Source organism: Lathamus discolor, chromosome 2 (assembly GCF_037157495.1).
Source record: "Lathamus discolor isolate bLatDis1 chromosome 2, bLatDis1.hap1, whole genome shotgun sequence".
Taxonomy (NCBI): Eukaryota; Metazoa; Chordata; class Aves; order Psittaciformes; family Psittacidae; genus Lathamus; species Lathamus discolor.
In genome coordinates this window covers 17,789,496-17,808,356 of record NC_088885.1, presented here as the reverse complement: position 1 = coordinate 17,808,356, position 18,861 = coordinate 17,789,496, and the positions used below count along the sequence as shown (strand labels likewise).

The 18,861-nt window shown below is 39.7% G+C and overlaps 1 protein-coding gene across 1 annotated transcript in view; it reads right to left on the bottom strand.

Moving 5' to 3' along the window:
- Positions 1-18,861, bottom strand: part of CHN2 (chimerin 2) — a 166,711-nt gene that overhangs the window by 58,879 nt on the left and 88,971 nt on the right. Inside the window, exons 4-6 of the mRNA XM_065665960.1 lie at positions 13,510-13,541; positions 10,362-10,475; positions 8,079-8,364 (exon numbers count right to left, since the gene is read on the bottom strand). Of these exons, the coding sequence (XP_065522032.1) occupies positions 8,079-8,364; positions 10,362-10,475; positions 13,510-13,541 (432 nt within the window). The remainder of the gene's footprint in view (positions 1-8,078; positions 8,365-10,361; positions 10,476-13,509; positions 13,542-18,861) is intronic.

Here is an 18,861-nt window from a genome sequence, read left to right as displayed (position 1 = left end):
AAATGTTAGTCACTACTTAAACACTTTCCTTTTGACACCAGCTCCAAGTCCTCCATTAACAGAAGTAAGTCTCTCTCTTATTCTCAACACTTGTCTTCCAAGATCAAAACATGGCAGTTTAGAGGTGCTTGTAAAATTCTAGTGCCTATTCCTACACTTCACATGAGACAATCAAATACAGATTTTTACTTAAAAAAGGGGTTTTAATTTTCCAGTGACTAGACAAATGAAATGTTTATGCTGAAGGCTCCACCTCAATCCCTAACAATACTAATTTAATACCATCAAACTATGTAAAGAGTATAAAAGCCAAAACAAAACCATATAAGGCTTTTATTTTTAACACATCAAACTACGCATGTTTTCATGCAACAGTCATTTAGCTTTATGAAAATTATTAATATGCTCATATCAGGAAAATACCCCAAAGATTAATTAATGTTTTCAGCAGAGCCTAGCTGCAGGTACAATACTGTACTTGAAGAGCCGTGTGGCATTTGCCTTAGGACTACTGTAGTATTTCAGGTGTATCAAATCACTTTTAGTACTAATCTGACACTCTTCATTTGAGATAATTTCGATCTACAGTTGCAGTATTCATGTATGAAGTTTTTGCATCACTTCCATTTGGCTTCTTTTCTAAAACACTGGATTGCAAAACTTCTTGGTAGCAACAAACTTTATGTTTACCTTGGTTCCATATGCTTAGCAGTGCCCTGACCTGCTCCAAAACCCAGTGAAACCACTGGAAGTCTTCCCATTAATTTCAGTAGCATTTGGATCTGATCATATTCATCACCTCATGTCATCTGTGTAAATAAATCAGTGTTGCTTCCAACTCACAAGCTCTCTTCAGGCATAATCATATCACTTTTTCTGCTTAAGGCAAAACTCATGAATCCTAAGCTGACAGTAATAGCATAACATAAACCAGGAACCTGGAGAGATGCTAACAGCTCAGGGAAGCAATGTAAGCAAATACTTTGCAATGGAACCTCTTTTTCTCTTGATTCTCTCAATTTCCATTACAGTAAAAATGAACCCAAATTATTCCTCTTGGAAATCCTTGCCTGATCAGGCAAAACACTAGGTAATAGTTAAGAATGCCACAGTCAACCGCAGAACAGTGTCCCTTTCCCTGTGCACAAACATATACAGCCAGAGGGAAGGAATTAGAAAAGATACTTCCCATTATTTTACTTTGGTAGCTTTCTTGTTTTTATTTCTTATATATTGCTTATTTCATATTTATGATGCTTTAAACAAAAAAGGAGCTATAAAGAGACACAACTGGAAAATACAAAAGAAAGCCAAAACTGAAAGGCAAACAAAAATGATCAGCTGGCTATATTTTCAGTAAGATGGTATTTGTCACTTCAAAATATAAAATTGTTTACTAAAATATATGTACTGGTAGATTTGCTGTATTCATATAAAATCCTCCTCGCTGTGCTATAACACCAAAGAATATTCTGGATGAAATCACTACTGAATAGCTAACAGTTACTTAAAGAAGACAGCTGGGTATGTAGTCAAGTAGTCATGTCAGGGCATGCAACAATTAAGTACGTACATGTAGTAACCCGCGTGTAGAATACAACTCTTGCAGAACAAACCTGAGTGACTGATGAAAGGAATTAATTACTTCCAAAGTAATTTTGATGTATAAGTTTGTTGCTTCTAGCCGCAAAATGCCACACACCTTTTATCACTGCAAGTATTGCTGAAATGTGCAGATAAAGGCCACCTTCCTGTACAGGCTTTATCTATTACTGCTCACCCGTGTGGGGTCTGAGCCTCTTCCAGGCAAAATCAGTATTGCCAGGCAGAGGTCCCCTATGAATTCTGTGGCTATGAATACAGGAATGAGACTGTAACCCCTAATAAAAGAAGGTGGCAGGTTGTTAATGTCCCTGCCACTTTAATTTGTTCTGACCAAGTGTGCTGCAAAAACCAGGGAGCTAAAGGCAATCTAAACCACACCAAGTCAAATCATCAGTGTGGATCCAGCTCAGAGTCTGCAGGAACAGATGTCTCTGCCCTCCATCTTCTTAACCCCATGATCTGCTGCTGGGACAGTGCAGTGCCCTGCAGCCCTCATGTGGAAGGAAATGATCAACATCTGGATAGACATCCCAGCAGAGAATTAAACACTAGCTACCAACCTGTAATGGGATCATTAGAGGTTTAGAGGAGCTGCAGAATGGGAAGAATAATGACTAGACGAAAGACTGAGGAGATTTCTTTATCATTGGCTAACAGCAGTACCTGTAGAAAATTCGGTGAAGAGGCAAAAATGGAGTGGTAAGATGAGGCTAAAAGGCCTTCAGAAAGGGACGTGGTGTGAATAACAATGTAGAAGTGTAAATACTTATAAAAATTGAACCAAACCAGAGGTTCTCTTAAAACTGGCTGCCTCCTGTGCACTTCTGATATAAGGAAAATTGCAGTGCCCTTAAAAAATTTAGTTCCATAACTAGATTACATCTTCAATTAAAGGATGTTAGAAAACAGTCTTTCCTGGAAGTCCTATGTTTTCTTTTGTGGGAAACTGTGTGTGAGCAGCATGACTAATGAGGACAGTCATACCAACTACAACTTCTAACAAAGTTACTCTTCCTTTTCTGTCACCTCTGCCTTAATAGGAATAGCTTTCTTATCTCTCTATTATTTGTGGAGGATTTTCTGCTGAGGAAATCTACAACCTTCCAGATTCTGCTCTGTGCTTATCATTTCAGCTCTTTAGTTCTAGATGCAGTATTAACTGTGGGCTCTGTTGTTTTCACTTAAATGCAAACATTTAATGAGTTCAAGCAAAACAGATAAAGATTACCATGTCAAGCAGCAGCACAGTTTTCTGCGCTGTCCTGCTGTTAAGTGAAGAGTCCACACACAGCTCCATCCGGTTTAGCTCAAACTGCTACATCACTCTTTATAGACCATCATGGTTAAATGCCTCTTGCTGCTTCTGGCTTGTACTTGCAACCAGAGAGTAGAAAAAGCCCTCCAAAAAACCTCGTATTTCATGTACAACCAGTATGTTTGAACTGACTGAGCCTGATCCTACTTGGAGAGAAGTTGATGGGAGCTTTGCCAAATCCAAGTGGAGAACTGGCACTGACAAAACCTTCCTTAATCTTTACTGTGTTTACCAACAGTTTGTACTCTGTCAGATAGGTTAAGAATATCCTTTTAGCAAATACCTTAAGCTCAACCACTGCCAAAGATATTCTTTAACTCCAGCCTGCTGTTCTCATCATGTCCCCTGTGACAACATGAATACTCAAGAAGCTACAAGGCACCCCAAACCAAGAAACTGCTCCTGTGTACGACCAGCATAGTAAAGAAACTAAGTGTAGGGCACAGCTTTTGCCTGACACAGGGTACAGTTTCAGAGCAATCCAGTCCCACTCAAAGCATGGGGTACCTGTGGTAGTGCACAGGGCAGGTCACAGGAGTAGGAATGGCAGTGACAGAGCAGGGAACTCTCTCGAGATGGTTTCTCATCAGCAACCGTGACAGCTTTTACCTGATCCAAGCAGTCATGAAGCCTCAGCCTGCATTTACTTACAACATTTGAATTCTTTGAATACATTTTCCCAAATTACACTCACTGGGATAGGATTGGAAAGGAAGATTTTTTTTCTTGCTGGGACACACAGATCACTGATGCAGTAAGGGCAGCAGTTGCAGGATAACATGATATGTGATAGCAATAAACGTTTCAGAACTACATATTTTACTGACAAGACTACTGCATTTTTTTTTCCTACATGTGAAGATTAATCGCTTATACAAGTTACACTTCTGTGTTCACCAGCAATGTGATTAATTACAATACGTACCAGTACCAGGTACTTATCTGCCCGGCATCTTCTAGTATGTGTTCATTTGCCCCAAGTACAGCATTCCATAAGCAGAGTAAACACAAAGCAGGTGATCACAACTTGCCCAAGCTTAAATCACAATCTAGGCAAACAACATGCAATTTTCAAATGTTCTTTGCACAAAACCCCCCTTCCTCTATCCAAAACCCTTTTGAAGCTGGATCCTGTTACAATGACAATTGCCTACACTGCTAAGAAATATATCTGCAGCATGCTGTTCTTTCACAACACTTCATTCCTAAAAATCACTGCAGGTCCTTTCAGATTAAAGATCTGTTAAATTATATGGACTAAAATTTGGACTCTGTCTACAAAACTAGCACTTCTTTAAAGTCAGACAGAAATAGCTTTTGGATGAAACATTGGCATTAAGAATCTCAAACCATAAACATTTTCTTAGGCCTGCTACAAAAAATGTTGGACAAAAAGGCATGAACAACAGCAGCTTAATCCAGCCCATGTATCACACCCCCCTTCTGGAATGGGCATGACTCCACTAATTACAACCTCAAAGGAATTATCATTATGGGAACAGACAGGTACCTGAGGCAATACTAAGACACTCAGCCCGCATGCTAGCCCCTCGTGCCAGCCCGTGCCCTGGTGGCCCCCTTCCATCGACCTACCCCACGGGGAGCGGCGGCACTCGAGTGATTGAGACATGGAATAATCTCTGCTGCCAACGTGGGAGGCGACAGAATGAGCAGACTCCCCGGATGGTGCTAACAAACCCGCTAAGGAGACAAACGCCTTCAGCTGCACTTTCGCACCCTGGAATTGGTTTCAGTATAAAACAAAATCTCACTTGTAAAAAGCCTAATCTGTAAGAGGATGCTTAACCTTAGAAGCACTGAATTCTCACCTTCCTCCCAAGAAACAATGGGAGTTTCTGTCCTGCATGTATGGCTTTCCCCCCACTGTTTCTCAAACAGTCAAAATACCCCGGCCAGCACTTTCAAATAAACGAGCTCAGTTACCAAAAAATGCCATTTGACTGGTTCAACTGGCCAGAGGAAACGCACCTTAAAAAAACCTCAATGATTTTTCACACATGCAGCAAAGAACTTACTCTGCAGAAAAACGTCATTCTGAATATTCATTCACTTATTCCTAAAGGTCTGAAATTTATTGGAGTAATTGAAGTGGGTGAAGGTTTCAGTTTGTGGGCAAACCATGGCCTTTGTCTAAAATGCTGTACAACACATGATGGCCTCAAGCAAAACATCTGATACAGCTCTCTCTCTATCACTTCCCCACATTATTTTTATATTCTAGAGGACTTCTAAAGTTTATATAAAAACAAACATCAAATTCCCTTTATCCTCCTTTGTCCCTGTTTGCTGACAGATGCTCAATATTTCACCAGTTTATTCCAAAGCCCAGGCCATACTTTATCTGAGGTTACTGTGAGGCACAAATGCGAATGATGACCCTTGGGTCTTTGTCTTCTACTAAAACCTCTCATGAGCTTCCCCCAGGAACACATGAATCAAAACCAGACAGAGTAGGCTTTTCCATATAGATTTTGGTGATTTTTTTTCAGGTTTAGTTGACATAATCTTTTATCACATGGATTTGCATGAGTTGATGGAAAACCACCACTACCAGTAGAGAAACCCATTAGGAGTCCTAAGCATCAATAGTAAGGCTTCATTTGCTACAGCAGGTCTTCAACCTGTGAGCAGAGTACCTTGCCTTTTTAGCCCTCCTCCTCTTGTAGCTGGGATTGCTCCTACTTCTCCTGGCAAGGAAAATATGTTAGAAACAGCTGCTATTCCTCCTTCTGCTGCTTCCCCTCAGTGGGAGGAAGGCAGAAAGGGTTGCCAACAATGTAATGGCTTAGCTGGAGCCAGCTATTTTTACACGACAGTGCAGCCATGCAGCCCAGTCTTGCAGCCTGCAACTGCCTGCACGTATGGAAATCTCGAGCACTAATTCTTGCAGGGTAAGGACCTGTGATACTGCCTTTCGCACCACGAGCCACCTTGGAGGTAAATAATACTCTAAACAATTAAATTTCATTCAGCTACAAAACAAAAGATCTAATCACTAAAGAGGTCCAGGGGTATATTTTCACTATCGACAGCAAGTTACACCAAATGCAAACATTTCATCATTTTTTTGAGCTGTCTTCAGAAAAAAAGTCTTGCCCTCTCCTTTGTTCTGTGCTCCACTCATACGAGGTGGATCACATAGGAGATCTGACTGAAAATTCAGGCATTTTTTCTTCTGGCTGAGTTAGTTTTAATCTGGAGCCATTTTCTAGTGTCACCTACTGTATAGCTGCATAAAACTGTATGTCAGCAAGAAGATGGTGGTGAAGGACAGAGGGCAGGGGTCCTTTCAGCTACAGTTTGCCTTCTGTTGGTGTAAAAGAGTTTTTACAGTAATTACTCAGAACTGCCCAGCCTGAAAAACAAGATCCAACCCCAAGCACAACAGAAAACACGGTCAGCTAGGAAATAGACGGTACTAGAAAAAGCACCTCTGAAGTCTTTGAGAGCACTGTGAGAGATACAAAGGACCATTGCTCCTCAACTGCAAGAACTGTGAGTAAATCTGAACACAATTCTGAAACCGTGTCTTTTCCTTGTAAAAAAAGAAAAAAAACAACTAAATTTTTCCTGATTTCTCAGAAAATGTAGCATGATTTTCAACTGTCATGACTGCATTATTTCACTATAGTCATGTAATAATATTTACAGTCATCCCAATACAGTCCACTATTTTCTCGATACAAAAGAAACTTTCCCAGAACACCCTCTGGGCCATTCTCCTACCTAAACAAAGACATCTGCCACACTGCACCATGTTTATTTTTTACTGTGCCTCAAATAAAGTCAAAATTCACCTTCTGGTGCCTATTACAGCATACAAAATCAACCAGAGTCCAATCGCAGGAATCAACTGAACGAGCACAAAGCCTGTCTTAATGGCATCCACTCCTCTTGGATATTGCAGCACCATCCAATTGAACCAAAACCTATTGACATCAATGGATTCATTCTGAAATAAAACCTGAATGGCCGACTTGTTGCTGTGCCACTCTCCAAAGGACTTCCCTGTGGCAATACGCCTTCCCTAAAAAATGTCATTGTTAATGGAATTAATTTGTTTCTATGTCAGGTCAGTTACTCAAGCAATTTTTATTACTGAGAAATCCAAACCAGTATGTAAACAGATATGTGAACCCAACAGATAATTATGCTAAAAATGTCCTAGAGTAATGAGGGTACATACAATAAAGCTGATGTCTTTTCATGCTCAATATCACTATATGACAGCAAATTCACTCTCTGCTTCCCAAATACAAACTACCTCTAGTTGCCAACTAGCTAGCCAGCACACTGAACACTAGAACACTGCAGTGGTATGCTTACAGATGTCAGTAAGTCAATTTAGCGCAAACACCAGACTCAAAAAAAAGTTTTGTTTGACAGTTCTTACTGCCTTACCACCTGGGAAATGAAAATACTCACATGTCACTGCTTACAAGACCGTTTCTCTTATGCAAAAGAATTTCTACTTTTACATCTTCAAATGGCTGCTAACTGCACAAAATTCTCAAGTTATGATCATGTAAGTAAGTTCTAGCCCATACAATGCTATGGGATACGGATGCGTGAGAGAAAGAGATCAAGGAAAGCCCACTTCAAATGAGAACAGCGAGAAGAAAGGGAAGCAAACACATAATATCCCAATTTCAGACCCAAGAGAAGAAAGGAAAGAAAACACACAATATCACAATTTCAGACCCATCCACCAAAGACTTGGTAGAAAAGAGGAGCTTTGCACTGTGAATGGAAAGATAACAAACTTGAGCTGTGGTGAAGGGTCAGTGGGAACCAGTTTCATCATCTTACTCTATAATATGCTTCAGGATACATGGATGAAGAAACACAACTTGTGAAAAATTTTAGATGCAGTTCCTAAGCTAGATGGTATATATACCTATATTTACACAGTGAAAACGTATGCATTTGGTACTTATTAGAAAGCTTTCATCATAAGCCCCGGTCAAATATTACTTTGGAGCCAACTGCATTAACAGGATGCAAACTTTTCAGTGGGATAGTAATACTTAATGCAGTATAGAAAATTGAAACAGGTCTTTGGACAAAATATTTTTTTCCTCTCAGATTTGGCAGAAAGACTGGTATTAATTACCAAAATTTTAAGCTCAGTACTTACCTTTTCAACAGGGGTATTTTCTTCACTCATTACACTTGCTTTTCTTGATTCGCTTTTTGTTCTACTCAGCCTCCGGGACACTTTTTCTCTAAGCAAAGTGGCATATCCAATGTGTTCATAGATGGGGTTTGTTGTCATTTTGGAAATATACTCAGAAGCCTTTGTTTCTATATATAATGTTATCAAGCCATCTGTAACCAGATCGTGGATTGATTCGAATCTTTTCTCCCCAACAAAGTGCTTCCCATCATAGAACAACCTATAGTTCAAGGTCTGATTGCCAAATCTGAAAATACCAGAAAAAAAAACAAATGAGGGAGAGAAGAAAGAGAGAGGGAAGAGTGAGCATTAATACTGGCAAAACTCTCAGGAGATAACTTTGCTGGCAAGTCTATGTCTGCATTACATATTGCATATGTATGTGGCTGCAACTGGATCTCTGTGGAGGGACTAACTTCAGGTTCAAACCCAGTCCCAAACCTCACTGCATCACATGGACTGGGCTACAGAACTGAGGCCAAGTCTTTGCAACAAGTTATGTGACCCATATGTACATGTCTTAAATCTAAATCCTAAAGGGACTGCTGCAGTGACTGGAAAGGTATGTTTGCATTGACAAGACATTATACCTGGATGTATAACTGTGTAAAGGGCTCTTCCATCCAGAAACATTTTTGAAGTGCAGAAAGTGGATGCTCAACCACCATGGGCATATTTACAGTCAATGAAGAGAGATGAGAATCTCTAGCAAGTCATTCAAATCCTAAGGGTCAAATCACGCTCTGTCAGGAAGTCAGGGAGACGGAGCTCCTAATTCAGGGGCCCAATTAAACATCCAAAGTACTGTGGGATAACTCCGGCTCTGTTCATGGCAGGTGTAATCTATGGACTTTTTCTAAAGTGTTTTAAAAAGCAAAGTGCTGTAGTAGCACATTCAGTTTATAACACCAAGGTTGGAATCTCATTCTTGATTAACAGATTCAAAGATACAACACTGAGTTAAATGGTCCTTATAGTGCATCAAATGTGCCTGTCTCTGCATACTTTGTTAGGCATTCAAATAAAACTGTTTAAGCCTCTTATTTTTTTCCCCACAGTTTTCATATAAATTCCCAATTTATAATCAAATTCAGTTTTTGGTTCTATAAAAAGGATTTAGAAACCATGCTGTTGTGTCAAAACAAGAGGCACTTTGCCATAATCCCCATCCTTCAGTAGTTCTTATTCTTTATTTTGAAATTTCTTGCTAAGACTCTAAAAAATTGTGTTTGTTCTTTTTCAGCTGACAAAAGTTGCTTTTAATTTACACCACTTTTTATTTGGCATGACTCACCAGCTTTTCCAGCTCTACCATCTGCACATCAATACAAATCCTGAGGATGGTTTCAGCACTGTATCACAGCTACTTGGGGTAACTCCTTAACGGATTTTTCCTTCTGGCTTTCCAGCAGAAGGATAAAATACACAGACTTTTATTTTGTGCATATCTTACAGAAGTAATTATGCTACAAAACCTGCAAACTATTGCCAGGGAGACTGTTTTGTCAAAGCCCAAAAGAATATCTTGTCCTCTTGCCGCTAACCCACAGCAGCTCTAAGACTGTTGCATGGGCAGGTTTTGAATGGCACATCTAAAGCCAAGAGTGGCTGTATCTTTGAGGAAGGGCACCTGTGTGGGGCAGTGAGGTTGTAGCTTGGGCTCCCACTGAATTTTTCATTCAGTTGAATAGCAGACTCTTATTTCTTTGAACAGCAGCTTCCCATGCTTTACACTGTATTGTACACAGCAAGCTTGAATTCCAGATAGGGAAGAAAACTGAAGTGCAGTATGGTCCTATGACAGCTGCACAGCCACTGGACTTCATGATTTTCCAGGTTTGTCCAGGAATTTTTTCGTGTACAACACATCACTGAGCTCAGAGGACAACTTGGCTGTGTCCTCTGCCGGCACACTCTCCTGCTCTGTTCTCACTCGTCTCTTACACAGTTTTAAAGGAGAAGCTCCATCTTAACAACACTCACCTCTAGGTAGCAAAGATTCTGAAAATGAACACAGTCTGCTTCTGAAAAGGGACTTCCTAGCCAAGCGCTGATGGAGTGGCTGAATTGCTGCAGTACTGTGATGGTCAAACTGCTGCCAAAAGGGTGTAAAATACCCTTCTGATACCATGAAGTGTATTAAATAAGAGTGGACATAGACTTTGCTCAAAAGGGACTGGTATAATCCCCTCCATTAAACACATTTACATTTGAACTATAAGCCTTCATTAAAACATCATTTACCTGAGAGCAAGAGTATAGCAGCCGGGTTGCCGCTGGCTTTCTCTAAGTATATATGCTCCTTCTACACCAGCAAGTATTTCATCTGCTTGCTCCCGAGAAATGATCCCATGAAACCTAAGGGAAGATATCTCAGTGATTTACAGAACAAACCAACCAGAAACACCTCCTCCTCCACCCCAAGAAACCGTTTCAAAACTTCTGCACTGTGGAGCATCATGGTCTAAAAGTGGCAGGACAGCCATACAGCATTGGCAGCAGCATTGAGACAAAACAAGAATTACTCTGTGTATGCAGTTTCAGTCAGCAAAACACTCAACTGCACCCAAAGATTATGTTCTGTAAATGCCCCATCTTTTCACAGCTTTTCTTCTCTAGCAGTCTATGTCCCTCTTCCTTGTTTCCTTTCTACAGGCCCTACGACAAAACTGAAAACTAGGCACAAAGACACTATATTTTTAAATGGAGGTGACTTAAAATTAAAATGAGAGGTGATCCTTGCTATCAGTGTGCTTTATTTTTATATTAACATTGCTTCCTCAAATTTATAAGGGAAACTGAGACAAAAAATGGCAACAATTATTCAAAATTCTATTCTGCATATATTACTTCAATATATGAATATAAGAGTAGCCTTAAGAAAAATACTGTTTTCTTCATTTCAGTGAGTTCTGCATTCAGTGCTGGAAAAAAGCAATGCTTCTCTGATTCTTCTGTCATTGCTATTTTAAGAAAGAATAGAGGCCCTAGGATACAGAATTAACCTTACAATAATCAATATCTAGTGGTGATCTTTCCATAAGTACAAATGCAGTCTTTACAGCAGTTTAAGTCTTAGCTCCTATGCACATTTTGTTAGCTGGTAAGTCTCCAAGGGTCTCCTCAGAGGTTCTGAAACTCCCTATTTTTGCTGCTGTCTGAAAAAATAGAACTAAGACGTACTGGCCTTCAGCATTTTCTCTTTTCTGACAAAACATATGAAGTGGCACATTTCTAACACTGCCTCTGGCTTGGCAGTGAAAGAGAAGAAAAACACATTGGATGCAAATGCAATTGTTCCGTTCTCTTTACAATGTCTTTTCAACTAATACATGTTGGAAGTATTAGGTTTAGGTGATCTTGACTTTCTAGTCAAAATGATGTAAATTAATTCATACTTTCTGTCTGTATTGGTGGGGACACCCTCATTTAGTGCCACATCCAAATTGAAATGAACATCCCCTAGATGACATAATTTAAGCATGTCTTTACCAGTAAACTCATGGCAATTTGTAACTTTAGTTAAAAACAACGAGCATAAAGTTATTTGCTCAATATAAATATAGCAGGTTTTAGGTTAGATATTAGAGAAAAAGCTCTCCTGGTGATCAGTTTAAGAAATCACTGGGACAGGATACATGGGGTAACTGTGAAATTTGTTTAACCATGGTTGGATAACCACTGGGTAATCCAAGATTTCTCAGGGATATGTTTGGTACATTCATATAAGGATATAAAACCAGCTTGTACATGGTACAAGATCTCTTGAACTCAGATGCCTGCCTCTGACAGCAGCCAACAAGAAATGCTTATGGAAAGAGTACATGGAGCAGTGACATATTTCTTTCACTTCACATCCCTGTCCATCCATCACTGGTTTAGCCAGAAGTTGTGTACAATCAGCTGTGACCTTACCCTTCATGAATCTCACTTCTAAACCCTTTGGTATCTTTATGCTTTTAGCCTTCACAGCAACCAGTTGCAATGAACACTGTGCATGTCCTTCTATTGGACACCCACTGGGGAAGATCTGTTCATTTTCCTCCTATGGTAAGAGCTGCATCCCTTTGCTCCACTGTTGCACTTCGCTGTACCTTTAATTTCTTCTATAACCTTTCTAAAAAGGAGGGAGGAAGAAGGAATAGAGAGGGACCAGAGCTACATGAACTATTTAAAATTAAGCCATATCATAGATTCATATAGTAATATAATTATGGGTTGTTCAATTTCTTTCCCTAGAAATCCCTGATTCTCTTTCCAAGCACTACTGATCGCCAAGTCAATTGCCTTTAGAGGACTGTCTCTGTGGTTCTGAAATCTTTCTGAACAATAATAACCAGTGTGATCTTGCCTAGTAGGCAGGTTCACTGCCAGCCCTGCTGCTCCACAAACCCTGAGTATGTCAACAACCAGGCAGATTCCTGGATAAGAGACTGTGGTAATGGTTTTACACATTCTGTTTCAGGAAGTGTGATGGGTTACTCAGCTAGGCACTACCTCCAGCTCTGCAGTACTCTGGTGGCTATATCTGAAATCCTTGCTGATAATACTTAAAAATGAAACTTCAGTAACTATGGGCAAAGCTACTGGCTCTTGAAGTTTTTGATGTTAGAAAAGGATCATTAAACACAGATGAAGTGACTGGGATGGAAGGAAAAATAGAATATGTGATCTAAGTAATTTAACTAGCTATAATGGCTAGGGCCTCAGCAGATTACTCTAGCAAACACCAAATGCCAGATCTGGGTGGCTCCTGCAGTGGCTGTGCCCTTTAATTCCACCTGCCCTAATTTTTATGCCAATGCAGGATCCAGCCCCTTTCAAGCCATTTTACTGGCAAGAAGACTGCTAAGCACAAAGGTCCATTATTTTCCTCACAACAAAAATACACCTCTTCTTTGGATATTTTGTCCTTCGTAACTTTAGCAGGGAGGATAGCACTTACACATGCGGTAGCACATACGCATATTTCCACAACCTTGTAGGGTGGTGAATGTATAGGAAGTCACACAAAATGGTAAGAGAAATGGTGAGAGAAAAGTGTCACGCTTCTCTCCTCTGTGGGCCACTGCAGGATGACTGGGAGGTTTAAGCAACAACCAAAATAAAAGGAAGAAATACTCCAGACATTGGTTTTTTACCAAACTGCCCTGAGAAAAGCAAAATAAACATGCAAGCTCACAGAGCAGCACAGTCCAAGGATTATGAGCAGCAGTACTGGACTGTAACATAGCTAGATTATTAGGCTTTGGTATATTTCACTCCTAGTTGACATGAAAGGTGAAATAAAATATTTTGTTAGACCTTCGTTGTGTCTTTTTTTTGTGCGTGTAGTTCAGAAACCAACTACTTTTGGATACACCCAACATACTTCAAAGAGGAAAATACTTACTCTCTTCCATAATACTTTGGTCTGTTCTCCACCTAAATTTTGAAACAAAGGAAAAAAAATATTAAAAACATACTTGATTTTAAATAAACTATATAAAAATCAACTGTGTTTGGTTACTAATGAGAACTACTGCACCCATCTAAGCGACAAAATTCTGCAGATTCAAAACGCTGACTGGAACATGACTACGTAGTAGAGCAGAAAAATGAAAACACAAGAGGTAGTTTTCTTGATGGATTTCTGGGAAGAATAACATGTATCAGTGGTGGAAAAGTAGAACTACACATTACTGTATAAAACCTGACCAAACAGATAAAGAATAGTTTGCTGCAGTTTTGCCCATCTAGTATTTATAAAGCAAGAGTATTTTTGCTACACTCCCTTTAGCCTCTTAAAAACCCTTTTTTCCTATATAAGGTAACTGCCTGAGGATAAAAAGTTTAGCATCCTTGGGAAAAAGCAAGGTTTCTGGATTTAGACCTCATCTTAAATTCCTTGAAGTACCAAGAACTTGCGGAGCAGATCCAAAGTATGCTTAAGGCTGCTGGAAGGACACCCGCCTATTAAGAGCTTTGAACCCAGATTCATGAACGCCCCGTTGTTACCGAGGAACTCCGGCTGCTGCTGGCGCTCGCAGACGGTTCTCAGACCCCAGTTTTAAGGCAAATTCTCAAGAAGTGGGATTTTCTCAGCCTTTCCCTCCGTCAGGCAGGCCTGCCCGGCAGGGGGAGCCCCAGGCCTTTGCGCTGGGGCTGGTACGCGTTTCCTCTCCACCGTCGGGGCTCAGGCTGCTGTTACACATCTGGTCACCACAAATGCGTTTTCAGGCGGTTTTCAGACGCATCCATAGATACAACCAACTCATTTAAGTGTCTTTATAAAAAGATGCTGCCTCTCTGCCCAGCTATGGCGCTTGTCGGTAGCGTCACCTTCCCCGCAATGAGTTTTCAGGTGCTCTTCAGGTGCATTCATTGATAAATCCACTCTTTAAAGTGTCTTTGTAAAGAGATGCTCTTTCTCTGTCCAGCTATGGTGCTTGTCAGTAGTGTCAACTTTGGCTGGCGTTTCATGTGTAAGCATGAGAGAACTAATGCAAGATATGCATGAAGTCTCCTGATTATTAAAAAAAGGCACCTGAGTGAGTGCATACCTGAGTAAAGCTGTCCACACCAATGGAATTACTACTTCATACACACTGACACGGATGTAGAAAAATTGTAGTTTTAAGACTTTCATCCTTTAGTGTAAAACCAATGAATTTTCACCACTTTATCTGATCGGAAACAAGTGTTCTTGTTCTTATTTTGATTATATCACAGTATTTAACATATAAAAGCTTCAAATTGATGAAGGTTTCCTTATTTCTTCATAGCAAATGCACAAAAGTCACATTCTGGTTCAATATACACGCCACACACTAAACCGGAGCAGCTGACTTTCTACCCTGCAGTCACTAGGGCTACAACACAGAGCAAGATGAACAAAGTCTGCACAAGATAATGAGAATCTTCAATGGAAGACTCATGGGAGTTCAATAAAGTCCTGACTGCGCTTCTTTCCCAGCTCGGCATTTCTTTTCTAGCACGGCAACTAACAATAGCAGTGTCACACCCTTGAAACTCCTGCCTAGGAATAATACCTTGATACAAACATTTCTGAGCTCTGAGGGGCAGGAATAAGAGGAAAAAGCAAGCAAAGAAGTGAAGAGAGAGCAAAAATCAGAGGAAGTGCCAAGTGCAAGCGCTGTGTTTCTATGTGCATATATGGCAGGTCAGATTCCTGTCCTCCTTATAGACCTTAATGACCCCTCAAGCATATATTTAGCTGGCAACTTAATTAAAAAATGGGTATCAGATGCTGGGTTAAGTAAGACCACCACAAAGGCCACTCAGTACATTGAAAATGGTGACAAAAAGATAAACTTTCATTCCCACAGAAAGCCAAATAAAACCTTTACACCACAGAAGATGAAGCGTGACTTTCACCTTGCATTCAGAATCTGCTTCTACTTAAAAATATAGATTTTTCTCGATTGTATGAATACAGAGAATAAATCCCAACACTTTTGATCTCCTTCGGAAAGAATTAACGGCACTGGCACTCACCCTCAAAATTACCTGCAAGCACAAGTTTCTCCACTATTGTATATATGTAACTGTAAAATCAATCTGGAAATGACTGCCTGTGTAAATGAAGGTACATTTTGTATCCTTCTCACAACACCATTTATACAAACCCAGAAATTTATCTGTGAAATTTTTCTCATTAAACTAGCAACTGACTGAATTGCCCTGGACACTGTGATTTCCATTTTTTCCTGCTGATCATAAGCTAAAAGATTTGCTCTTCTGAGAATCCACACAAAGCCTATCAAATCCCATATTCTTCCTCTTCTTCCATAAAACAGAAACCTTTATTCCAACATTTTTAGCATCCATGTGTCTAAAATAGCCACAACTTCAGCTCTTGGCTTTATGCAAGAAAGATACTGTAGTATTTCCCAAAATGGAGCTCCAGATCCGCCAACCCATCTAACTGCCCCAGAATCTAAAAATCCTCTCTTGTGCTCACTGCAATCTTTAACCTGAAATAATCATTTCGCTCCTAACCAACTTCACCAATAGGAAGAAACACAAGGAAACAAAGTTAAAGCAAGATAAAAGATCAAAATAACATCAGGGTCTCTAGATCAAAACCAGAATGTTGGACTGAACTTGGAAATAAACCAAAAGCCTGCACTATTGATAGAGCAGGGGCTTAAAGTATCAAAGGAGCAGACTCTGTACAAACTTCAAGGGAAATTCTATATATCCCAGAAGGCAAAGGTGACTGCAATTCAGTTGGGATTAGCTTTCCCTCTCCTGCTATAAATAGGCTTGCACACACAAAGTCAGGCAGATCTGCCTAAGAGAATTCTTAGTGGTGGAAAGAACAGAAAATCCACAGGTAGAAAAGTGACTGTTTCCCAGTGGTAGGAGGCCAGAATAACCAGCTTTATTCTGAGGACACATACACTCAGGTTTTTTTCAAAGACCTTGGCTATGAAGAACACTTTGATCACTTTCTGTATAGCCTTCACAATTTCCGTGTTGAAACACGGGCCACTGCTCCCAGGTTACCAGCTGGTTTTATCCATCACTCTGGCCCATCTCCCTAGACAATGAGCAATGGAAGAGATCAGAGTTTTGAATCATTTAGAACTCTTCAGCTAATAGACAGAAACAAAGTACAAAACTGAGGAAAATTACATAAAGCAAATAATAGTGAAAATATATTTTGTCTTAAAGACCTCCACAGCTTGGTTTTACTACTCCCATGCAGAGGATAAATTAAATGGGTTCTCTCTCCACTAAAAGTAAGTGGCAGTTATCAATTCAAATGTGAGATGGTAATTTCCTGGTTTAGAAGAAGGTCTTATTGCAAATCTCAGACCAAAAATGTTGCAGAGCTGGCATTTCTGACCGTTGTCCCAGAAACCATGGGGAAAACCCCGAAAATTACTACTGAAATTCATAGTTGTATAAATTGTGAATAGCAATGAATGCCAAAACTGTTGAAAACTAAAGTGAAGTTGACTAGGAAATAAGATGTATGGTGAAGCAGCCTAAATCACTACTAATCCAGTACTCTTCAAAGCCAATGATTCAATGACATCTAATCTTTAAGCATGCTCAGAGAGAATGAAACTCAGCACAGCTCTCCTGGCACTCTCCAAAAGCTTTTGGAAACTTGTGTTTGAGAGACTCTGCATACTCCAGCCTTGACTCTCAGCCTGCCAAACCTGATTGCCTCTCCTCACCCCCAAAAAATCTCCTCACTTGTACACTTAGTCTAGTTTTACGAGTTTTTTTACAATGCCACAGCATATTCTTCAAGGTGTGGAGTTAGTCAAACTGGGGTTTGAAGTCAACACTGAGAAGGAAATAAGTCTTCTTCAAAACATACACTAGTTATCTAAGCTAATTCAATATATTATGTTTACACAATTTTGAAGTTTGCTGTATTTTAATGCCACGGGATTTGTGGCTCCTCCTTTGGCCAGGATGGTTTAGCCCTGGCATGACATACTCCTGCTAATGTACAGATTATTATATTAAAATCCTACACTACTCTGCAAGATAACTCATCACAAAACTACTGGGAATCATGCAGGCAGGAGGTGAGCATCCCCTAATGTGATAGATTTTCATCACAAGCATTGACATCCAAGCCACACTGCAATGAAGATTTGAAGATACCCTGAAGAATTCTTTCTGCCTAAGTACTGCCACAGAAATAAGATAACTCTAATTTCAGAAAATTTAATTTCTCTTCAGCTTCATTGAACTGGACATATTTCCTTACGCGGTGGCCAAAGCTGAAATCTAGAAATGTTGGAATGAAAATTTAGAAATCCCTCTAGGACAGCAATCTGCCTGTAATTCAGAAGGGCCAGCATAGCATAACATTGCATAGCTACGTATTTCAACCACTGCCTTCACACATCCATGAACGGTATATTAAAGGGGAAGGGAAACAATAAGGTGGGTAGCTGCACCTGGCTCTCTGTTCTCTGCAGTACACAGAAATTGCAGAGAAACAAGATCCAAGAGTTAATAACATCAGTGTGTTCACTTAGGGCAGGCAGTGAGGCATTTCCCCAAAGGAAGTTTCATCCGATGTATTTTCTGTTTTGAACAATCCTAATTATTTTTCAGTAATTCTAGTTGACTAGGAATAAATTCGTTTTTTAGCTCAGTTTGACAGAGAGAGAAATAGAAGAGTTGGAAGAGAAGTTTTCAAGACAAGCCCAGTAAAAACAGACTATATAGTTCATTGTCCGAATCATTCAGCTTTTGGCAGAATTGTCATAAGCCAACTGTAAACTTTAGCGTTCACAATCAACAACCAAAAAGGATCAAGGACAATTGTAAGCCTCCATTAAATGTAACAAAGTAAAAAACTATGCTGCATTTCATTACTTCTGTGGGTTTTTTGCATCCAAATTTTTCTTAAAGAAATAAATACTTTGATCAATTAGTATGTCTAACTTGCCCTCCACATAGGACACATTATTTCACATCAATAATTCTTTAGCAATTTAAATTGGGAGAACATTCTTTCTGAAAGAAAATATTTATCTACCTATTTTACTGCCTTTATATGACTTTCTCACCATTACCTATGAGGCTTTCTGGCACCAGTGTTTTCATTGGTTTTGTGGAAAGTATTATATCATAATGCTTGCTGCTAATTTTGTTAGTATGAGTAGCAGCAATGTAACATCTGTACTCCCCAGCCAAGGACAGGCCAATTATAGACACTTGCTATGTACATACAGAATGAAAATATGGTCTTCTCCCCTATGATTTT